Source organism: Papaver somniferum, chromosome 9, assembly GCF_003573695.1.
Source record: "Papaver somniferum cultivar HN1 chromosome 9, ASM357369v1, whole genome shotgun sequence".
NCBI lineage: Eukaryota > Viridiplantae > Streptophyta > Magnoliopsida > Ranunculales > Papaveraceae > Papaver > Papaver somniferum.
In genome coordinates, this window is record NC_039366.1 from 148,202,875 (window position 1) to 148,224,707 (window position 21,833).

Consider the following 21,833-nt stretch of genomic DNA (forward strand, 5'->3'; position numbering starts at 1 on the left):
GTGACGTATTTCGGCAAAATTACTCGTGTATTCACATGGGTTTTCATTCATTCACTCACAAATCAGAAATTTCATACTTCTATGAAGAGGTCACAGGAGATATACTTACTAGGGGAGTCTCTAAACCATTTGAGGGTTCGGCAATGTTGGAATCTCCGTTGGCAACTCCATTATCTTCATTCGGTTCGGGATTTTGGGAACTCTCCATATTCTCATATCCCAAAGAAGAGCACGCTTCATCAACATAATGCTTATATACCATGATTTCTTCCTGGGTTCGTCAACAACAATTATTATTATGTCATTCAAGGAGATGCCACGATCACGTGCACGAAAAAGGGTACTTACATCGACTTCTTCATCAGTGCTGGATTCATGAATTGTTTACCCGGGAACAAGTTGAAGACCGTCAATCGATGGAGCAAAAGTCAGAAAAGAAGTAACAAACCTTGATCTCATGATCCTAATTACACGGGTAAAGTCATGACACAAGGAGCGGCTAGGGACTGCACGTTATTTGCTAACACCCTATAGTCCTTACTTTTGGGCTCTCCGCTCCCGTAGATTTTCCTCCATTTCCATGGAGTCTACATTGATTCGGGATCTCATTACACGATCATCCTTTGGTAAAGCTAACGGAATAACCAGGAATACAACTCAGTATGAAGGATCTCTCACCACCCAGAGCACATCGTTCATACAAAGCGCAGGATTCGACAGAACAATGAATCATGGATTAAAGGTGCTCACAACAGCGTCTACAAAAATGGTAATCCTCCACGCTTACCTATTTACGTTTCACGAAACTTAGTGATAATAACGTAAAACCTTCGAAAAACTTGCTCGCCTCTTCAAACTTGCCAAGATGAGCAAAATTCATTATTTAAAACCAGCACCTGACTTTTCATGAAACTATGAATAATTCACATAACCTTTCATATGAACATTCGCTGGTTTTCTACATGTGTGCATACACTATAATATCGTCAAACTCATACATACATTATTTCATCATGTATACAATTGCTTGCTTCCAGCAATTGCTCAAAAATCATAAATTGATTTTCATGAAACCGTGGACAACCCACGTAAAGTTTTTACTGAGTGAAGATCCCCTGGTTTTTCGAAAATTGGACAGACATCCATTCTACAGTTGTGAATAATTGTCTACTTTCAATTATTTCACCATGTATAATTGTCTACTTTCAACAGTTGTTCAAAATCAAAACATGATTTTAAAAAATATGTAAATATAACGTGAAACCCATGTAAATTTGAACAATATATCTACATACTTTTTCTCCTTCGCGCGAGCATCTGCCTTTGAAGCGAGTGTATATTTTCAAAAATTTGTGAACGCTCACATATCGAAAATAAAAATTTTCTTGAAAGCTCATAGACAAAAAATTTATTAACAGACGCACGTCTTTTCAAAAAAAAAAAAAAAAACTTTTCTCTCGTACGAGCATCCACCTTTGAAACGAGAGTTTATTCCACTTTGTGAAATCTCACATATTTAAAATATAAAATTCCGGTTTTCGTGAAAGCTCATAGACGAATTTTATATCATTACACTCAGGTCTATTTTGTTTGTTCCTTAAACTAACGAACGAACGAGCGTCTATTCATAAAACAAGGATTTACTTATTGGGCTCGGCCCGCGAATCCTAACCGACCACGGACTCGTCGTCCAAACCACCGGTTCAACACCAATTTATGCTCATCAAACGACGCTCCAATCATGATACTGAAGCCTTCATCAAGTCGTGGTTTGCTCATGCTCTCTAAATCCGGTAACGTCTCAACTTACGACTAAGTTCAATTACTGGTATTATTATTTATGGCCGGAAAATCACCATTTAATGCTGACTGAGGAACACAGCTTTCCTCAGTAAGCAGGGGACTTAATGTAGATGGTGGATTTTCGACAAAGGCTAAAATCGTAAACTCATAATTATACGAAGCTCTGATTCAGCAATCAGACGTGAGTACCGAGACACGGGTCTCTCATCGAATTCTCAACGGAGAGTACTTTCTCTCAGAGTACATGTAGATATGTAGTCTCACGACTGGACAACGGAATATCTCATGAATACTGAATACTTTCGGTGATTATTTCTATATAGTATCACGAGATGGACGGCTCCTAGACATCTTTCTCTGCTAGTATAGAGCGATAACGTCTTCAGGAACAAAAAACGAGTTTACCCTGACTATATAAAGGATATGACTTACCGACAAGCTCATATCGGGATAATTAATGCTCCTAGACAGCTTGTTATGCTAGTATAGAGCCACAAAGTTAATTATTCCTAATTACAATTGCTCCTATTCCATGGTTGAATCCACGACTGGTCCCATGGAATGGCAATTAAAATTGCTCCTATTCCATGGTCGAATCCACGACTGGTCCCATGGAATGGCAATAAAAATTTCTCCTATTCCATGGTCGAATCCACGACTGGTCCCATGGAATGGCAATAACAATTGCTCCTATTCCATGGTCGAATCCGCGACTGGTCCCACGGAATGGCAATAAAAAAAATTTCTGATTCTATGATCGAATCCACGGCTTGATCTCATAGAATAGCAATAACTATATTATCTCATTACTCCGATTTCATGATCGAATCCACAACTGGTCTCATAAATGGTAATAGATAAATCTTAATTACTCTGATTCTATGGTCGAATCTACGATCCCATGGAATGGTAATGCTCACTTTATTATTCTGAATTCGTAGTCGAATCCTCAGCTGATCCTATGAATTAATAATAAACATCTTATTACTCAGTTTTGTGAATTACTTTCCACTGAATTCCACAATTAGTAATAAATAATCAACAACCGGGCGTCTGAGCTACCTCTAAGTATGCCCCAATTCAAATGGTGAAAGTGTATTCAACGACGATACACTAACAGTCACCGCACAAACGAGTATTTCAAAATACAACGAAACGATGAGCCTATGCAAAATAGGGAAGAAAATAATAAATAATTAAAAATATTGACCAAGGTGCTGGGACCACAGACACACGACCTACCGACCGTGTCGTGGTCAGTTCCACACCAGTTTATATTTTTAATACATTTTTATTATTTTCCATGATTTGATGAAAATTCTCTCATTTTATCAAATCTCCTTCGTCTCGAGGAAACTCCTTGGTTTCATGGTACTTCCATAAATCCATAAAAAATAATATAAAATTATGGAAAGGAGTGTGGGGCGTGACCATTGGCCAACCGGCCATGCCTTGGTCCCAACCGGCCCCACACCCCACGGTTCCTTATTATTTTATTATTATTATTATTTTTCTAATTTGATGAAAAACTCCTTGATTTCATGGTATTTTGCACAAATCATCATATAATAATAAATAAAATAAAATTATGAAAAACTCTTGGGATCGGGCCACTAGTCGGCCGGCCATGCCCTAGCCGGTCCCACACGCCCTTTGCTTTATTATTTTATTATTATTTATCCTATTTTTCCTTTAATTCATCAAATTCCTTGATTTTATGGTATTTCTCTCAAATTAGGAAAAATTCCCTCAAATCATCAAAATACCTAAAAATATTAAAAATTAGGGAAACTCGTGGGACCGGTCCCTAGCCGGCCGGCCGCGCCTCCACGGTCCCACACGCCTTTGTTTTTATTATTTTAACATTTTTTGCTTCCTTGAACTCATGAAAACTCCTTCAATTCATGGAAACTCCCTAAATTCATCAAATTTCTCAAAATTCATGAATTTTTCATAAAATCATCAAAATATTATAAAATTAAGGAAAAGGCACCACGGGACTGTGGTCACGACCGGCCGACCATGCCTTGACCACGGCGGTCCCACGCCTCCTCATTCCTTATTTTATAATTATTTTTCATCATCTCATGGTGTTTTCCTCAGTTTTGTCGAAGCCCTAATTTTGGCATATTTTCTCGAATGGATGCTCAATTGCACGCCAGAAAATATCAAAATTCTCAGGACTGAGACGCGGATGCCTTGAGGACACGAGCACGCTATCTTGACCGACCAAGATTGGCTCTTTGGCTCACGGAAGCCGATCCCATCAATTTTCACAGTTTTGACCTAATTTGCACAATTGCTCGTATTAGGTCCAAAACTCTTCCAAACACTTTGGATTTTCATGATTGATCTTCAGGCGGTCACGTGACAACCCAGGGCCGGTTTCATGACTCCATGGTCGGTCCCTCGCCTCGTCATAATTAATTAGGTTTTCTCGCCTAAGGCTCAGACGAGCATTTTGAATAAATGATTAAGCCAGCATTTAATCATTCTTCCACCAACAAATCGTCAACTCTTCAGAAGTTCTTCGTATTTTCTCATGCGAGCATATGGACACTACATGGTTGATCCACGGTCCCATGTAGTCGCTCCCTCCTTCATTCCATGGTTGAAATTCTGACAAACCATGAATTGATCATCAATTGATCAAATTAGGGTTTCTGAATCCAAGGATCATCATTCCAGATTCCAACCATAATAATTTTACGACGACCTCATGGTCATTAATTTTATTAATTATGCTCGGTTCAACGACCAGTATTCTAATTAATATTTTTGGTGCGCTGCCAGTAATCAATCAAATGAGCAACACATGCTTAGACGATCAAATATTCAACAATTCATCACATGAGCAACACTTGCACAGATGATAAATATTTTCTCAAACCAAGGGATATTGGTTCAACAAACAATATTCAACGATCCATCGAATGAGCAATACTTGCTCACTTCATCGTAAGAACTATACCTCTGTATCATGACATGTTCAACTCATGAGTTTCAGAACATCATGTTCAACTCAGCAACTACATGGACTCATCGTCCCATCAAACCACGAAGTCATCAATTGACTAACAAACCACGAGACGTCAATCATGTCACTTGGGGGGATATCACTTAGGGTTTTGGTCTGGTGGTCTACGGCACGTGTGTTCAAACACACGATGGAATGTGAGCAAGTCGTGCAATCAGTTGAAGGAATTCACGAGGTAGTGGGTGGAAAATCGACCAAGTCTCCACACGTTGAGCAACTGGTTTCAAACACGATCTCCACTTCCCCACTCCTTGATTCCATCAACTGTCACACTTCATGGAATCATGGTATCTAAAATTCCAGCAATATAAATAAGTCTCTGAATCATGATTGAATAATGGGGATCATCAGTATCATCAATCTCACGTCTCATCGACAACACGAGATCATCAACTCATCAATTGAGCAACTACTCTCAATTGATCAATTTCAATCACTCAGAGCTTATCGTATTCGGAATTCACACACCCACAATCTTTGATTACCATTGATTCCACACATTTCTCAGCTTCCCTCCTACATACCAACCCATCCTCTCTTGCGACGGAATTTACTCTGGAACGGTCATTGTCTTGATTTAGGCCAGAGTACTACAGATTGATCTCTCGAATCTAATGCACCCCCTTTGCAGCGGTGCATCTGTGTGAGGTTTAACATTTCGCTCGGTTCGAGGAGTCTCCTCCGTATGGTCGTCTCCTCAATTCCTTACAAAACCAGCAAATCATTTTTCCCCATCTACAATATTGATCCGTCATTTGATATTGTTGATTTGTAATCAAGAGGTCGCATGATTTGAGAATGTAAAATATAAAAAAATATTCTATAAACATCGGAGGCAAAATTTAGATTTATGATTTAGAGTTTTTATGATGATTTTGATGAACAAACATAATTTTCAAACAAATATTTTAGAATGTAAATACATTTTCCTGGTCAATAAGGTTTTATATCGGTAATTGAGTGAAAGTACGTTGTTGTCTTTGTAGGTAGTTGTCGCGAAACAACTCGACATTGATGGTCTTTCAGGAAAAAGAATGTAATAGTACTTGAGAGAGCGATAATGTTCTCTTACGCGGGTATACCAATTGCCTTTATATAATACGGATACCGCTTCGGTGATCCAACAGTCATGATCATATTGTCTTATACGTTCCGGTATCATCCTCGAAATATTTGGTTTTTGTCCTTATCAATCGTGCTAAAAACAACCAATTACATCTTTCACAATACAATGTTGCATGTTTTGTGAAGATTTGTTTTTACTCGGTCAATAAAACTCACTAAAAAGCAAAAACTATTATTATCCACTACTATTACCAACACCCACCACCATAAAAACCATCCACCGCCACTATTTTTTAAAATGGACATGTGTTTTATCGAGTTTATTTTAACATTAGAATGATCAACCACGTTTTATACTTTATAATATAACGTTACATATTGGCGTTACGAAATTAGCATAATATTTTTTTGTTCACCAATACCCGCCACCACCATAAAACCATATGAATCCATTTTTTTATCCACCACCACCTAGTGGCAGAGCCAAGTGTTGACTAACCTGGCTCTAACCCCTTAAATTTTTAATAACTACATAAATTTTTTAGTTTATTTTATAAATAGTACTTTGTCCATATATATTTATGGTTTAGTCCACCAAAGTTTACATGTTTCTTTTTTCTTTTTAAAAGTAGGCCTCCTCAATGTCAATTTTTGACTCCACCACTGCCACAATCACTGCCGCCCACCCCATGTAGGTTGTTGGACGCAATTCTGATTTTCAATCATAAATGTCATGTATGAGGTTTAGATTGAACAAAATGTCGTCAATTGATTAGTTTCATTTTTTTCCGTGTATATATTCTTTTTGTATTGCAATCAGTTTTATTTTAACATTAAAAAATCATGATTTATACGATATAGTACCAAAGATAACAGGGGTACCATTTGGGTGATCCAACTACGATCATGAAAATATTGTCTTGTATGATATCATCCCTGAAATATATGGTACCTTCATTTATCAAAAGTGTTAAAAACAACCAACCACATCTTCCACACTACGATGTTATCGATGTTGTAACGGCAACATAAAATTAATATTGTACATCACTACTCACCAGCACTCACCGTCACTACTTCTTCCACCACAAATCAGGGGCGGAGCCAGGATTTTGAGGAAAGAGGGAGAAAAAATTCTTGGCAAGTTGGATACATGTGAAAAATGGACTTTGTATCCCATTTTACGATAAAAGAACATAAATAAATATAATTGTGCTTGGCTCCGCCCTTAACCACCACTAATCTTTCGGCCTCCACCTCTTCTACTAATTATTGTCGCCAAAAATGTCTATTGATATTATTTATCAAAATTACTTATTAATAGAAATAAATATTATAATTAATTAAGAAAACATTTATAATTAAAAAATGATTAGTCATTTATTATGAGCAATTAGTGAAACACTAATTAAAGAACACTTTACAATGAATAGATTATTTATTATGTGCAATTAGTGAAACACCAATTAATAAAGCAATTATGATATTTAAGTTGAACAAACCACCACCGTTGATTTATCTTTTCTATTAATTCCAACCAAGGTGGAACACTGGTTAGAGGCCACTCTTATGACACAATAGGTCATGAGTTCGAGCCTCTCCGTTATAATTTTTGAAAATCCATATCTTGACTTGATTATTCATTTTTCATTCATAATATTGGAACTAATGCAACGCGTGCGAGTTGTAGGGGGTGGTCAGGAGAACCACAACCCTTGATTTTTCTTTGTCTGGACAAATCCTGACCACCACTAACACAGGCAAACTTAGCCTAGATTTGTTTTGTACTAATGATATCCATAGTTGGTAATCTCAACTCTACATTTCAATCATTGAAACATTCTTCTATAATGTTATAACATTCGTTATTCACGACTATCGTCATCAAAGCTATTTTCAAGATCGAAACGTCTTCATGACTTGCGTCACAGGTAAAGATGAAAATGGTTAAAGAAAAATCCCACCAACACATATTTCGAGAAAAAGATACGCGAGTAAACTCGGCTTGAAATAGAAAATGTGTATGTATGAAAACTATCATACTTATACGACTTTGTCTCAAGAGTACGAGATAGAATAGACTTTTGAGTGACATATAAGTTCAAGTCTCCACATACTCTTTTGTCGGATGAAGTTCCACTTATTCCTCGAGTAGTTCTTCGTCTTCGTAAGATGATCGAGATGTTATATCCTTGATTACATCTTGTGCCCAGGATGGTATTGAAAAAGCGGAGGTACAACAACCACACCCAACAATTCGATTAGCAATCTGTATGGACAAACTCCAATATACTTTCTAGAGAATCAACTAGACAGTCATACTCAATCTAGATAAAAGTATATCAAAGAGTTTATATCTCAATCTCTCGATTTGATCTTTACTCAAGCAAATAGAAATCTGCGAGTCTTTATTAAAGAGAGATAACTTGGATGGTACCAAAGACCAATATCCAAGTGTCAATCAATTAAAATCAACAACCAAAAGGCCGGATATTCTAATTGATTGAACAACGCACAACCTGTGATATTTCAATTATATAAACAAATATAACGCGGAATAGAAATAACACAGACACCAGAATTTTGTTAACGAGGAAACCGCAAATGCAGAAAAACCTCGGGACCTAGTCCAGATTGAACACACACTGTATTAAGCCACTACAGACACTAGCCTACTCCAAATTAACTTCGGTCTGGATTGTAGTTGAACCTCAATCAATCTCACACTGATCCAAGGTACAGTTATGCTCCTACGCCTCTGATCCCAGCAGGATACTACGTACTTGATTTCCTTAGCTGATCTCACCCACAACTAAGAGTTGCTACGACCCAAAGTCGAAGACTTTAATAAACAAATCTCTATCACACAGAAAAGTCTATGGTAATAAATAAATCCTTCTCCCACGAATATACCTATGTGTTTTGTTCCGTCTTTTGATAAATCAAGGTGAACATGAACCAATCAATAAACCGGTCTTATATTCCCGAAGAACAACCTAGTATTATTGATCACCTCACAATAATCTTAATCGACGCAACGAAAAAAGATATTGTGGAATCACAAACGATGAGGCGAAGTGCTTGTGATTACTTTTCTATCTTGCCTATCGGAGATATAAAATCTCAAGCCAATTATTTCAATTGTACTCGTACGATAGAAACAGCAAGATCAGATCACACAACTACAAGAAAAGTAGTATCGGTCTGGCTTCACAATCCCAATGAAGTCTTTAAGTCGTTAACCTGGTTTATAAGAAGAAACCAAAGGTTAAAGGAGAATCGACTATAGCTATCCAACTAGTATCACACGTAAGGTGTGGGGATTAGGTTTCCCAGTTGCTAGAGTTCTCCCTTATATAGTTTTCGAATCAGGGTTTGCAATCAATGTTAGCTTGGTAAAAAAACATTCAATATTCACCATTAGATGAAAACCTGATTAGATTCAAGATAATATTTCTCAACCGTTGGATCGAAAACTTAGCTTGTTACACACAAATGAAATGTCCAATTTTGGGTTTACGAATCGTTCCCAAACATTAACATTTGTTGGTTCAACAATAGTTAACCAAATGGCTAGCCATATGATTACTTTCATATCAACCATATTCTTCTTCACCGTAACTAGTTCAAATGACTCAAATGAACTAGTTAGAGAGTTGTTCAATTGCTTAGATCTTATGTAACTACACAAGACACAATCGAAGCAAAAACGGTTTGATTCACTCGAATCGGTTCATGAACTTTATAGCCACGGTTTGCAAAAGCATTCCTTAGTTTAAATAAACATGAGTTCAAGAACAACTGGTTTTAGATATAACCTTCTCAAGTTCGCGGACTGGGTTCGCGGACTTAAGCTCATGGAAGGAGTTCACAAACTCCAGCAGAAATTCTCGGGTCGAGAACTCCCGCCACTTCCATTTCTCTTGATCAACAAATTTCGCAAACTTTGGTTCAAGGAATAAGGACTTATACATATATGTGTATTGATGGTGGTTTTTAGATAAGGGGTAAAATCGTAAAACCTTACGCATAGCATAACGTTACCGGTGACGCTAAACACATTTATTAGAACATTTAATGCACTTATGTAAAAAACTACCAGGGTATCTTTTTTCAAATGCTAAACTAGGGTTTCGACACACAAAACCCTAAGCCGCACAATCGTTGCGCATCATGGTAACTATGCCAAAACCTAAGCCGCACAATCGCTATGCATCATGAAAACCATGCCAAAACCAAGCCGCACAATCACTGCGCATCATGGCAACTAGAGCTGGCAAACGGGCGGGCCGGGGCTTGCCCGTTGCGGGTTCCACGGGTTCGGGTTGATACAGGTTGAAACCCGCGGGTTGAAATTCTCCACGGGTTGTCATTTCTTCAACCCGTGCCCGTAACGGGTTTAACCCGCGGGTTCACGGGTTAGCCCGCCCGTTTTATACCTTAAGAACATATCCTAAATGAGATCAAATTTTGGAGCCATTATTTAGCTAAAAACAAACACTATATAATCTACATTGTTCTACTAGTAATAATGAATATCGACTACAACATTCCCTTATCGCAACCGCTTAATCTCCCTTTCTCCAGAATGAGCATCCCTCGGTAAGTCTAGCTTTACCTCCAGTTGGTTGGCACAAGACAGTTTGACAATTTCCACATACAACCACTGTTTGTGAGTGACTGAATACAGTTGTTCTGCCTTCAAAAATCCAACAACAACACAAAGATTCAAATATTCATATATTCTCCAAAATCACAAGAAAAACTGAAAAATACAAGTAATAACTACTACTTACATGTTGAAGCATCCTTGGCACTTAATATCTGACAGCATAATTGTTAGTTTTTGTGCCCACTAGACAGCAGTGAAGCGAGACATTCCTTCGGCTTGTATTGCCGACGAGGTTGACTGCTGCCACCCTACATCCATAGTAGTATCCTGTTGGGGTAAAAAGTAAAGTGGCAAAACCTTCTTGCAGAAGAAATGTCGATGTCACTGCCGAAATCTTCCATACACAAGCAAATTGGCAATGGTGGCAGAAATTCAAGGGAAAAGACAAAAAAAGTTGTTGTCTATCAAAAACACAAAATGCTGAAAACAATACAGTAGCCCCCTTGAGTAGTTGATTGTAATAAACTCACCGGTACTACGACGTTCACTAGCCCCATCTTCTCTGCTTCAGAAGCATTGTAAAATCGAGCTAGAAACCACATTTCACGTGCTTTTTTCGGCCCGACCTGGTAAACCACCACCAGAAGAAAAATAACATGTTAAGGGCTATGATTCCCCCACTGCGCCAGAGAATTCAGTTTCAACACTTACCAAACGAGACATGATGAAACTTCCATAACCTGCGTCAAGACTTCCAACCTGCACAAATCCACCGTAAAAGGTATTTTGAGGAGATCAGAAAAATAATTCTAGTGTGCAATTTCTAGATATGCATTAAAAAATTAACATTCCAAAGAATGCTCATAAAACAAGCATAATACGAGTACCTTTGGACCTGTCTGGCCAAAAACGGCATTGTCAGCAGCTATTGTTAAATCACAAACCATATGCAATACATGTCCTCCTCCAACCGCATAACCTGCAAAGATATGTAGTAAACCTTTTTTGCCTTCTTCAACCATAGCAACGTGATTTCCTTTCACAAGTTTTCTCTTAATCCATGTAAAATACTTTCTGAAACCCGAAGATAAATGAACTTGTAGCAGGTTCTGTGCACGCCGGTTGAAACAACCCACAATTGCAGACATCTCATCGTGGAGAGACGGAAAGAATGTCCCATCACAAACTACAGAATCAAACCATTCATTACAAACCCCAATTAGATGTACAAATAATAACTCAATAAAAAGAATGAGGCCAGAGAACGTTACTCGAAAAGTCTCCGAGACAGTCTGAGTTCACATTTGATCGCAACATCAATTAGGGAGTGTCTCTTAGACTGCAAATGATGTCCTCCCATTAAAGTGATCAAGCAAATTGGAACATTGACATCTCAAAAACATCCAACAAGTTAAAGCGTTTCCAAAATTATTCTCAAATACATACAAACTGAATGGGAAGCAGTTTCGTTGACAGGCAGGCAGGCTAGCAAAAACACAATAGTGGAACTTCAAGTTAGTTCCGAAAAATTGAAATCATCCAATTTTGCAACAATTTCCACAGAAACACATAAACACAAACAAGCAAATAAACCCAAATCAGATTCAATAAAATGAAGTCATAGATAAGAGATTGATAATGATGAAGATGGTGATTAGTACTAGGAGTAGTTACCATGAAGAAGGAGTTTGGGATTGAACCAAACGCTTAAGCTTGTGCCTCCTCTTCTCCAAATCAGGTTTTGGATTCAACAGATCGATATCATTTGAGAGAACCTGAAAAATACAACAACACCATCAGAATCAGAATCATCAATAGAGATGACTAATGAAACGAACAACGAATTAATGAACCACGAATCTTCTTACCATGATGAAGAAAACCCTAGAAAGCCTTTCGTTTCCTTCTTCTGAGCCGCAGCGGAGATTTTAGGTTTTGGAGGAACTGAGAAATTTTTTGTTTGAGGAGTTATATAAGAGAGAAGTTAGATCTTACGATCTCAGCCGTTGATAGCATTACGGGTTTACGGGTTCAACCCGCGGGTTCCCGGGCCGGGACGGGTTAACCCGTTTACTCACAAGCCGGCATTTCTCCAACCCGAACCCGGCTTGTTTTGAAACCAGCCGAGCCGGGTTCGGGTTTTCACGGGCCGGGTTCGGGTTTTCACGGGACGGGTTCGGGTTTTCACGGGCCGGGCACGGGTTAACCCGCGGGTTTTGGCTTGTTTGCCAGCTCTAACGGCAACTATGCGAAAACCAAAGCCGCACAATCGTTGTGCATCATGACAACCATGCCAAAACCAAGCCGCATAATCGTTGCGCATCATGGCAACCATGCCAAAACCAAGACGCACAATCATTGCGCCACACGCGCCATTGGTACATGCCAGGCGACGCTTGCGACCTAGCATGCCAAGCCGTGCAAACCTAGGGCCAAGCCTCCACACGCCCCATTGGAACATGCCAAGCGACGTTTGCGACCTAGCATGCCAAGCCGTGAAAACCTAGGGCCAAGCCACCACACGCGCCATTGGCACATGCCAATCGACGCTTACGACCTAGCATGCCAAGCCGTGCAAACCTAGGGCCAAGCCGCCACACGCGCAATTGGGACATGCCAAGACGTGCAAACCTAGGGCCAAGCCGCCACACGCACCATTGGCACATGCCAAGCGATGCTTGCGACCTAGCATGCCAAGCCGTGCAAACCTAGGGCCAATCCGCCACACGCGACATTGGCACATGCCAAGCGACGCTTGCGACCTAGCATGCCAAGCCGTGCAAACCTGGGGACAATCCGCCACACGCGCCATTGGCACATGCCAAGCGACGCTTGCGACCTAGCATGCCAAGCCGTGCAAACCTAGGGCCAAGACGCCACACGCGCCATTGACACATGCCAACCGACGCTTGCGACCTAGCATGCCAAGCCGAGCAAACCTAGGGACAAGACACCACACGCACCATTGGCACATGCCAAGCCGTGCAAGCCTAGGGCCAAGCCGCCACACGCGCCATTGGCACATACCAAGCGACGCTTGCGACCTAGCATGCCAAGCCGTGCAAACCTAGGGCTAAGCTGTCGCACGCGCCATTGGCACATGCCAAGCGACGCTTGCGACCTAGCATGCCAAGCCGTGCAAACCTAGGGCCAATCCGCCACACGCGCCATTGGCACATGCCAAGCGACGCTTGCAACCTAGCATGCCAAGTCGTGCAAACCTAGTGCCAAGACGTCATACGCGCCATTGGCACATTCCAAGCGACCCTTGCAACCTAGCATGCCAAGTCGTGCAAACCTAGGGCTAAAGCCGCTACGCGCGCAATTGGCACATGCCATGCAACACTTGCAATTTGGCATTACCACTTGTACCCGATGTGCAACCTACAGCCAAGGCATTCCGCCAAGCCATTGGCACATGCCGTGCAACCCTTGCACTGTGGCATGTCGCGCCTACATCAAAGGCCACTATTTCTCTTAAGATGCAAAATCTCGACCGTTGAAGGTCGCCACTGAGCCGGCACATCTCTCAAGCTCAACTTATCAAACACCAGCGACATGCTACACGTTTTCCACGAAAACACTCGAGACATCAATACATGTCACAAACTGTGGGATGCTCTTTAGGGTTTTGGTTTGGCGGTTTACAGCGTGCGGCATACACAAATGCCCGTTTCAAGACAGTGTATTAAGAATAAAACGGTTATTAAATGCAGGAAGTAATGGTGAAACGTCTTTCATTATGGAACATCAATTCCATCAAATTCCATCAATACCAGGAGTTACCACCTCTTCCCATTTAACTCATCCGTTTCTTTTTCTTACGAGGTCAGAGTACGTTTCACTTAGACTTGTATAAATAGGTCTTACCTATTTCCACCAAGACAACAAGTTTTTCAGGAGAAATACAATACTCAGAAAGGAACTTTGCTAGCTTTCCCAAAGGCTTTCACCTTCTGATACAAGTCAAGTACTACTCTTCCAGAAATGTTCTGGTCTCAACACTCTCTTCGCTTCCCTCCCTAAACCATCCCTTTTCCTCCTCTTTGTGACCGAAGCAACCGGAACGGAATTTCTTGGTTTAGGCCGGAGTTGTACAGATTGATCTCTCGAATCTAAAGTACTCCCATGCAGAACATTTGATTAGGGTTTAGATTTGTTTCTCACTCACCTACTGAAATTACCAAAATCGGCAGAAACGATTTTCACCCATAAACAATGTGTTTCACAACAATGATTATATCCTACCAATGGTTATGTAATCTAAACTCTCATTTCAATCATTGAAACATTCTCAGAGGACGGATATAGCCGTTATTCACAGACCATTTTTCGTCAGAGCAATTTTCAAAGTGATTGAAACATAGCATGACTTTCGTCACTAGGTAAAGATGAATTCGGTTAAAGCGAAAGCTTACCAACACATATTTCGAGAAATAGATAGGCGAGATAAACTCGGCTCGAAATAGCAAATGTGCATAATGAAAGTCTATATATCAAAACGACTTTTGTCTCAAGAGTAGGAGATAGAATAGATAGACTTTTGAGTGACAGATAAGTTCAATTCTCCACATACCTTTTAGTCGATGAAGATCCACCAGTTCCTTGAGTAGTCCTTCGTCTTGTATGATGATTTCCATGGATTTCTTGAGCTCAACTACACTTTCTATCCTAGTCCGAGACCTTTATCTATGTAGGCTAGAAATCAAGACTTATAGTCTTGATCACTAACATTAACAAACATGCTTGAGATAGCAACGCATGCGAGTTCGACCGAGCAATGCTCTAACATTCTCCCCCTTTGTCAATTTTAGTTGCAAAACTATTAATACATATGGAATACAAAATATAAATAAATTAACTTTTGTAGCTCCTATTCCACATGCCTAATCTTCAACATTACTCGAAATCTTCGTCACTTCCAAGTACTCCAATGATCCCAAAGGTTGTACGTTTAGCATCATCGTTGTTGAAAATCCGTATCTATAACAATAAGAAAACAATAGTTCTCAATCATTGTTATACAGTGTCATAGTATCATTACACAGTGTCAAAGTTCAATTGTATCACAACTTCAACAACAATACTATGGTGATATGTATCACTCCCCCTTAGTCAATACTCCATCTCACATGGAAACCACTCCCCCTTACATAATGATCCGAAAACCATATGTATTTGTAGTGTGAACTACATATTAATTCTCCCCCTTTTTGTCAATAAAATTGGCACAGGTACAAGAACGGGATCCTAATGAAATTTTCGAAAGAGACATTTCTTGACCAAAAGAAAGCAAAAATATCAACTTGTTCTTTAGATGCAATCATAAATCCGAAGCTAAATACATTCATCAAGGAGTTTATAAAGATACAAGATAACCCATATAATATTCCACAGCCGCACTCCCACAAAGATATGGCAATTAAGCGCAAGTTCAAAAGAACTCTCCCCCATTAAATGTCATTCCCGAAAGAACAACAAGAGCGACCTTAATTTCGAAAGAAAAGAAGGATTTCTTTGGACATAACAAATCACATACAAGTATGAATTTGAATCCAAAAAGTTCAATTAAATTAACCACAAGAGAACCCATGATTAATTTAATCGACAAATGCTCAAACATAAGTGAACTTATGGAGACTCAAAAAATACAATTAGATTAATCACAAGAGAACCCATAATTAATCTAATTGAAATACACAACCAAATTAATCACAAAATTAATCAATTTAATTGGTCATGCTCGACATAAGAAAACTTACGGAGCAACAACTAAATAACCAAACAAGATGATTAACTTAGTTGAAAATGCTCGACATAAAGTACCTTACGGAACAACAACATAACTAATCAAAAATAATCAACTTGTTGTTTAATGCTCAACATAAGACACTTTACGGAGCCTCACAGTAATACATAGAATATGGATCAGGGAAGATCAATTACTGCGGAATACACAAGGATTCATTCTATTTTCCATCACTATTTTCACAATGACATACAATAGACATAATCCTTGCAAACAAAAGATTTTAACCTATCTTCCATCAATAATTGACAATATAGGCTTAACTTTTGTATTTGTGGAATCACCAATCAATAAACCGGTCTTATATTCCCGAAGAACAACCTAGTATTATTGATCACCTCACAATAATCTTAATCGACGCAACGAAAAAAGATATTGTGGAATCACAAACGATGAGGCGAAGTGCTTGTGATTACTTTTCTATCTTGCCTATCGGAGATATAAAATCTCAAGCCAATTATTTCAATTGTACTCGTACGATAGAAACACAAGATCAGATCACACAACTACAAGAAAAGTAGTATCGGTCTGGCTTCACAATCCCAATGAAGTCTTTAAGTCGTTAACCTGGTTTATAAGAAGAAACCAAAGGTTAAAGGAGAATCGACTATAGCTATCCAACTAGTATCACACGTAAGGTGTGGGGATTGGTTTCCAGTTGTAGAGTTCTCCCTTGTTTTTGATAGATCATCAGGGGGTTTGCAATCAATGTGCTTGGTAAAAACATTCAATATTCACCCATTAGATGGAAACCTGATTAGATATATTTCTCAACGTGGATCGAAAACTTAGCTTGTTACACACAAATGAAATGTCCAATTTTGGGTTTACGAATCGTTCCCAAACATTAACATTTGTTGGTTCAACAATAGTTAACCAAATGGCTAGCCATATGATTACTTTCATATCAACCATATTCTTCTTCACCGTAACTAGTTCAAATGACTCAAATGAACTAGTTAGAGAGTGTTCAATTGCTTAGATCTTATGTAACTACACAAGACACAATCGAAGCAAAAACGGTTTGATTCACTCGAATCGGTTCATGAACTTTATAGCCACGGTTTGCAAAAGCATTCCTTAGTTTAAATAACATGAGTTCAAGAACAACTGGTTTTAGATATAACCTGTCAAGTTCGCGGACTGGGTTCGCGGACTTAAGCTCATGGAAGGAGTTCACAAACTCCAGCAGAAATTCTCGGGTCGAGAACTCCCGCCACTTCATTTCTCTTGATCAACAAAGTTCGCAAACTTTGGTTCAAGGAATAAGGACTTATACAATATATGTGTATTGATGGTGGTTTTTAGATAAGGGGTAAAATCGTAAAACCTTACGCATAGCATAACGTTACCGGTGACGCTAAACACATTTATTAGAACATTTAATGCACTTATGTAAAAAACTACCAGGGTATCTTTTTTCAAATGCTAAACTAGGGTTTCGACACACAAAACCCTAAGCCGCACAATCGTTGCGCATCATGGTAACTATGCCAAAACCTAAGCCGCACAATCGCTATGCATCATGAAAAACCATGCCAAAACCAAGCCGCACAATCACTGCGCATCATGGCAACTAGAGCTGGCAAACGGGCGGGCCGGGGCTTGCCCGTTGCGGGTTCCACGGGTTCGGGTTGATACGGGTTGAAACCCCGGGTTGAAATTCTCCACGGGTTGTCATTTCTTCAACCCGTGCCCGTAACGGGTTTAACCCGCGGGTTCACGGGTTAGCCCGCCCGTTTTATACCTTAAGAACATATCCTAAATGAGATCAAATTTTGGAGCCATTATTTAGCTAAAAACAACACTATATAATCTACATTGTTCTACTAGTAATAATGAATATCGACTACAACATTCCCTTATCGCAACCGCTTAATCTCCCTTTCTCCAGAATGAGCATCCCTCGGTAAGTCTAGCTTTACCTCCAGTTGGTTGGCACAAGACAGTTTGACAATTTCCACATACAACCATGTTTGTGAGTGACTGAATACAGTTGTTCTGCCTTCAAAAATCCAACAACAACACAAAGATTCAAATATTCATATATTCTCCAAAATCACAAGAAAAACTGAAAAATACAAGTAATAACTACTACTTACATGTTGAAGCATCCTTGGCACTTAATATCTGACAGCATAATTGTTAGTTTTTGTGCCCACTAGACAGCAGTGAAGCGAGACATTCCTTCGGCTTGTATTGCCGACGAGGTTGACTGCTGCCACCCTACATCCATAGTAGTATCCTGTTGGGGTAAAAAGTAAAGTGGCAAAACCTTCTTGCAGAAGAAATGTCGCTGTCACTGCCGAAATCTTCCATACACAAGCAAATTGGCAATGGTGGCAGAAATTCAAGGGAAAAGACAAAAAAAGTTGTTGTCTATCAAAAACACAAAATGCTGAAAACAATACAGTAGCCCCCTTGAGTAGTTGATTGTAATAAACTCACCGGTACTACGACGTTCACTAGCCCCATCTTCTCTGCTTCAGAAGCATTGTAAAATCGAGCTAGAAACCACATTTCACGTGCTTTTTTCGGCCCGACCTGGTAAACCACCACCAGAAGAAAAATAACATGTTAAGGGCTATGATTCCCCCACTGCGCCAGAGAATTCAGTTTCAACACTTACCAAACGAGACATGATGGAACTTCCATAACCTGCGTCAAGACTTCCAACCTGCACAAATCCACCGTAAAAGGTATTTTGAGGAGATCAGAAAAATAATTCTAGTGTGCAATTTCTAGATATGCATTAAAAAATTAACATTCCAAAGAATGCTCATAAAACAAGCATAATACGAGTACCTTTGGACCTGTCTGGCCAAAAACGGCATTGTCAGCAGCTATTGTTAAATCACAAACCATATGCAATACATGTCCTCCTCCAACCGCATAACCTGCAAAGATATGTAGTAAACCTTTTTTGCCTTCTTCAACCATAGCAACGTGATTTCCTTTCACAAGTTTTCTCTTAATCCATGTAAAATACTTTCTGAAACCCGAAGATAAATGAACTTGTAGCAGGTTCTGTGCACGCCGGTTGAAACAACCCACAATTGCAGACATCTCATCGTGGAGAGACGGAAAGAATGTCCCATCACAAACTACAGAATCAAACCATTCATTACAAACCCCAATTAGATGTACAAATAATAACTCAATAAAAAGAATGAGGCCAGAGAACGTTACTCGAAAAGTCTCCGAGACAGTCTGAGTTCACATTTGATCGCAACATCAATTAGGGAGTGTCTCTTAGACTGCAAATGATGTCCTCCCATTAAAGTGATCAAGCAAATTGGAACATTGACATCTCAAAAACATCCAACAAGTTAAAGCGTTTCCAAAATTATTCTCAAATACATACAAACTGAATGGGAAGCAGTTTCGTTGACAGGCAGGCAGGCTAGCAAAACACAATAGTGGAACTTCAAGTTAGTTCCGAAAAATTGAAATCATCCAATTTTGCAACAATTTCCACAGAAACACATAAACACAAACAAGCAAATAAACCCAAATCAGATTCAATAAAATGAAATCATAGATAAGAGATTGATAATGATGAAGATGGTGATTAGTACTAGGAGTAGTTACCATGAAGAAGGAGTTTGGGATTGAACCAAACGCTTAAGCTTGTGCCTCCTCTTCTCCAAATCAGGTTTTGGATTCAACAGATCGATATCATTTGAGAGAACCTGAAAAATACAACAACACCATCAGAATCAGAATCATCAATAGAGATGACTAATGAAACGAACAACGAATTAATGAACCACGAATCTTCTTACCATGATGAAGAAAACCCTAGAAAGCCTTTCGTTTCCTTCTTCTGAGCCGCAGCGGAGATTTTAGGTTTTGGAGGAACTGAGAAATTTTTTGTTTGAGGAGTTATATAAGAGAGAAGTTAGATCTTACGATCTCAGCCGTTGATAGCATTACGGGTTTACGGGTTCAACCCGCGGGTTCCCGGGCCGGGACGGGTTAACCCGTTTACTCACAAGCCGGCATTTCTCCAACCCGAACCCGGCTTGTTTTGAAACCAGCCGAGCCGGGTTCGGGTTTTCACGGGCCGGGTTCGGGTTTTCACGGGCCGGGCACGGGTTAACCCGCGGGTTTTGGCTTGTTTGCCAGCTCTAAGGCAACTATGCGAAAACCAAAGCCGCACAATCGTTGTGCATCATGACAACCATGCCAAAACCAAGCCGCATAATCGTTGCGCATCATGGCAACCATGCCAAAACCAAGACGCACAATCATTGCGCCACACGCGCCATTGGTACATGCCAGGCGACGCTTGCGACCTAGCATACCAAGCCGTGCAAACCTAGGGCCAAGCCTCCACACGCCCCATTGGAACATGCCAAGCGACGTTTGCGACCTAGCATGCCAAGCCGTGAAAACCTAGGGCCAAGCCACCACACGCGCCATTGGCACATGCCAATCGACGCTTACGACCTAGCATGCCAAGCCGTGCAAACCTAGGGCCAAGCCGCCACACGCGCAATTGGGACATGCCAAGACGTGCAAACCTAGGGCCAAGCCGCCACACGCACCATTGGCACATGCCAAGCGATGCTTGCGACCTAGCATGCCAAGCCGTGCAAACCTAGGGCCAATCCGCCACACGCGACATTGGCACATGCCAAGCGACGCTTGCGACCTAGCATGCCAAGCCGTGCAACCTGGGGACAATCCGCCACACGCGCCATTGGCACATGCCAAGCGACGCTTGCGACCTAGCATTCCAAGCCGTGCAAACCTAGGGCCAAGACGCCACACGCGCCATTGACACATGCCAACCGACGCTTGCGACCTAGCATGCCAAGCCGAGCAAACCTAGGGACAAGACACCACACCATTGGCCATTGGCACATGCCAAGCCGTGCAAGCCTAGGGCCAAGCCGCCACACGCGCCATTGGCACATACCAAGCGACGTTGCGACCTAGCATGCCAAGCCGTGCAAACCTAGGGCTAAGCTGTCGCACGCGCCATTGGCACATGCCAAGCGACGCTTGCGACCTAGCATGCCAAGCCGTGCAAACCTAGGGCCAATCCGCCACACGCGCCATTGGCACATGCCAAGCGACGCTTGCAACCTAGCATGCCAAGTCGTGCAAACCTAGTTCCAAGACGTCATACGCGCCATTGGCACATTCCAAGCGACCCTTGCAACCTAGCATGCCAAGTCGTGCAAACCTAGGGCTAAAGCCGCTACGCGCGCAATTGGCACATGCCATGCAACACTTGCAATTTGGCATTACCACTTGTACCCGATGTGCAACCTACAGCCAAGGCATTCCGCCAAGCCATTGGCACATGCCGTGCAACCCTTGCACTGTGGCATGTCGCGCCTACATCAAAGGCCACTATTTCTCTTAAGATGCAAAATCTCGACCGTTGAAGGTCGCCACTGAGCCGGCACATCTCTCAAGCTCAACTTATCAAACACCAACGACATGCTACACGTTTTCCACGAAAACACTCGAGACATCAATACATGTCACAAACT

General features: G+C 40.6%; 1 protein-coding gene and 2 long non-coding RNA genes across 5 annotated transcripts; all 3 read right to left on the bottom strand.

Annotated features, from left to right (window-relative positions):
• Positions 1-10,381: 10,381 nt before the first annotated feature.
• LOC113314335 lies at positions 10,382-11,252 on the bottom strand. Of its 2 annotated transcripts, none has more exons than XR_003342364.1 (4): positions 11,229-11,252; positions 11,048-11,143; positions 10,702-10,844; positions 10,382-10,604 (listed from the first exon to the last, which is right to left on the bottom strand). It is a non-coding gene; the product is annotated as an uncharacterized LOC113314335 (long non-coding RNA). The 2 variants fall into 2 exon arrangements; XR_003342365.1 differs by having other exon boundaries at positions 10,702-10,825; positions 11,229-11,244.
• On the bottom strand, positions 11,246-12,580 carry LOC113314334. Of its 2 annotated transcripts, XR_003342363.1 has the most exons (6): positions 12,386-12,578; positions 12,192-12,292; positions 11,964-12,002; positions 11,789-11,856; positions 11,405-11,703; positions 11,246-11,276 (listed from the first exon to the last, which is right to left on the bottom strand). It is a non-coding gene; the product is annotated as an uncharacterized LOC113314334 (long non-coding RNA). The 2 variants fall into 2 exon arrangements; XR_003342362.1 differs by having other exon boundaries at positions 11,789-12,002; positions 12,386-12,580.
• Positions 12,581-18,487: 5,907 nt separating this feature from the next.
• Positions 18,488-20,292, bottom strand: LOC113312695 (1,4-dihydroxy-2-naphthoyl-CoA synthase-like). Its single transcript, XM_026561432.1, has 7 exons — positions 20,112-20,292; positions 19,918-20,018; positions 19,516-19,729; positions 19,132-19,430; positions 18,956-19,003; positions 18,775-18,870; positions 18,488-18,571 (listed from the first exon to the last, which is right to left on the bottom strand). Exons 3-7 carry the CDS (start codon positions 19,559-19,561, stop codon positions 18,488-18,490), a joined length of 573 nt encoding a protein of 190 aa, XP_026417217.1. The 5' UTR covers positions 19,562-19,729; positions 19,918-20,018; positions 20,112-20,292.
• Between the last annotated feature and the right edge of the window lie 1,541 nt (positions 20,293-21,833).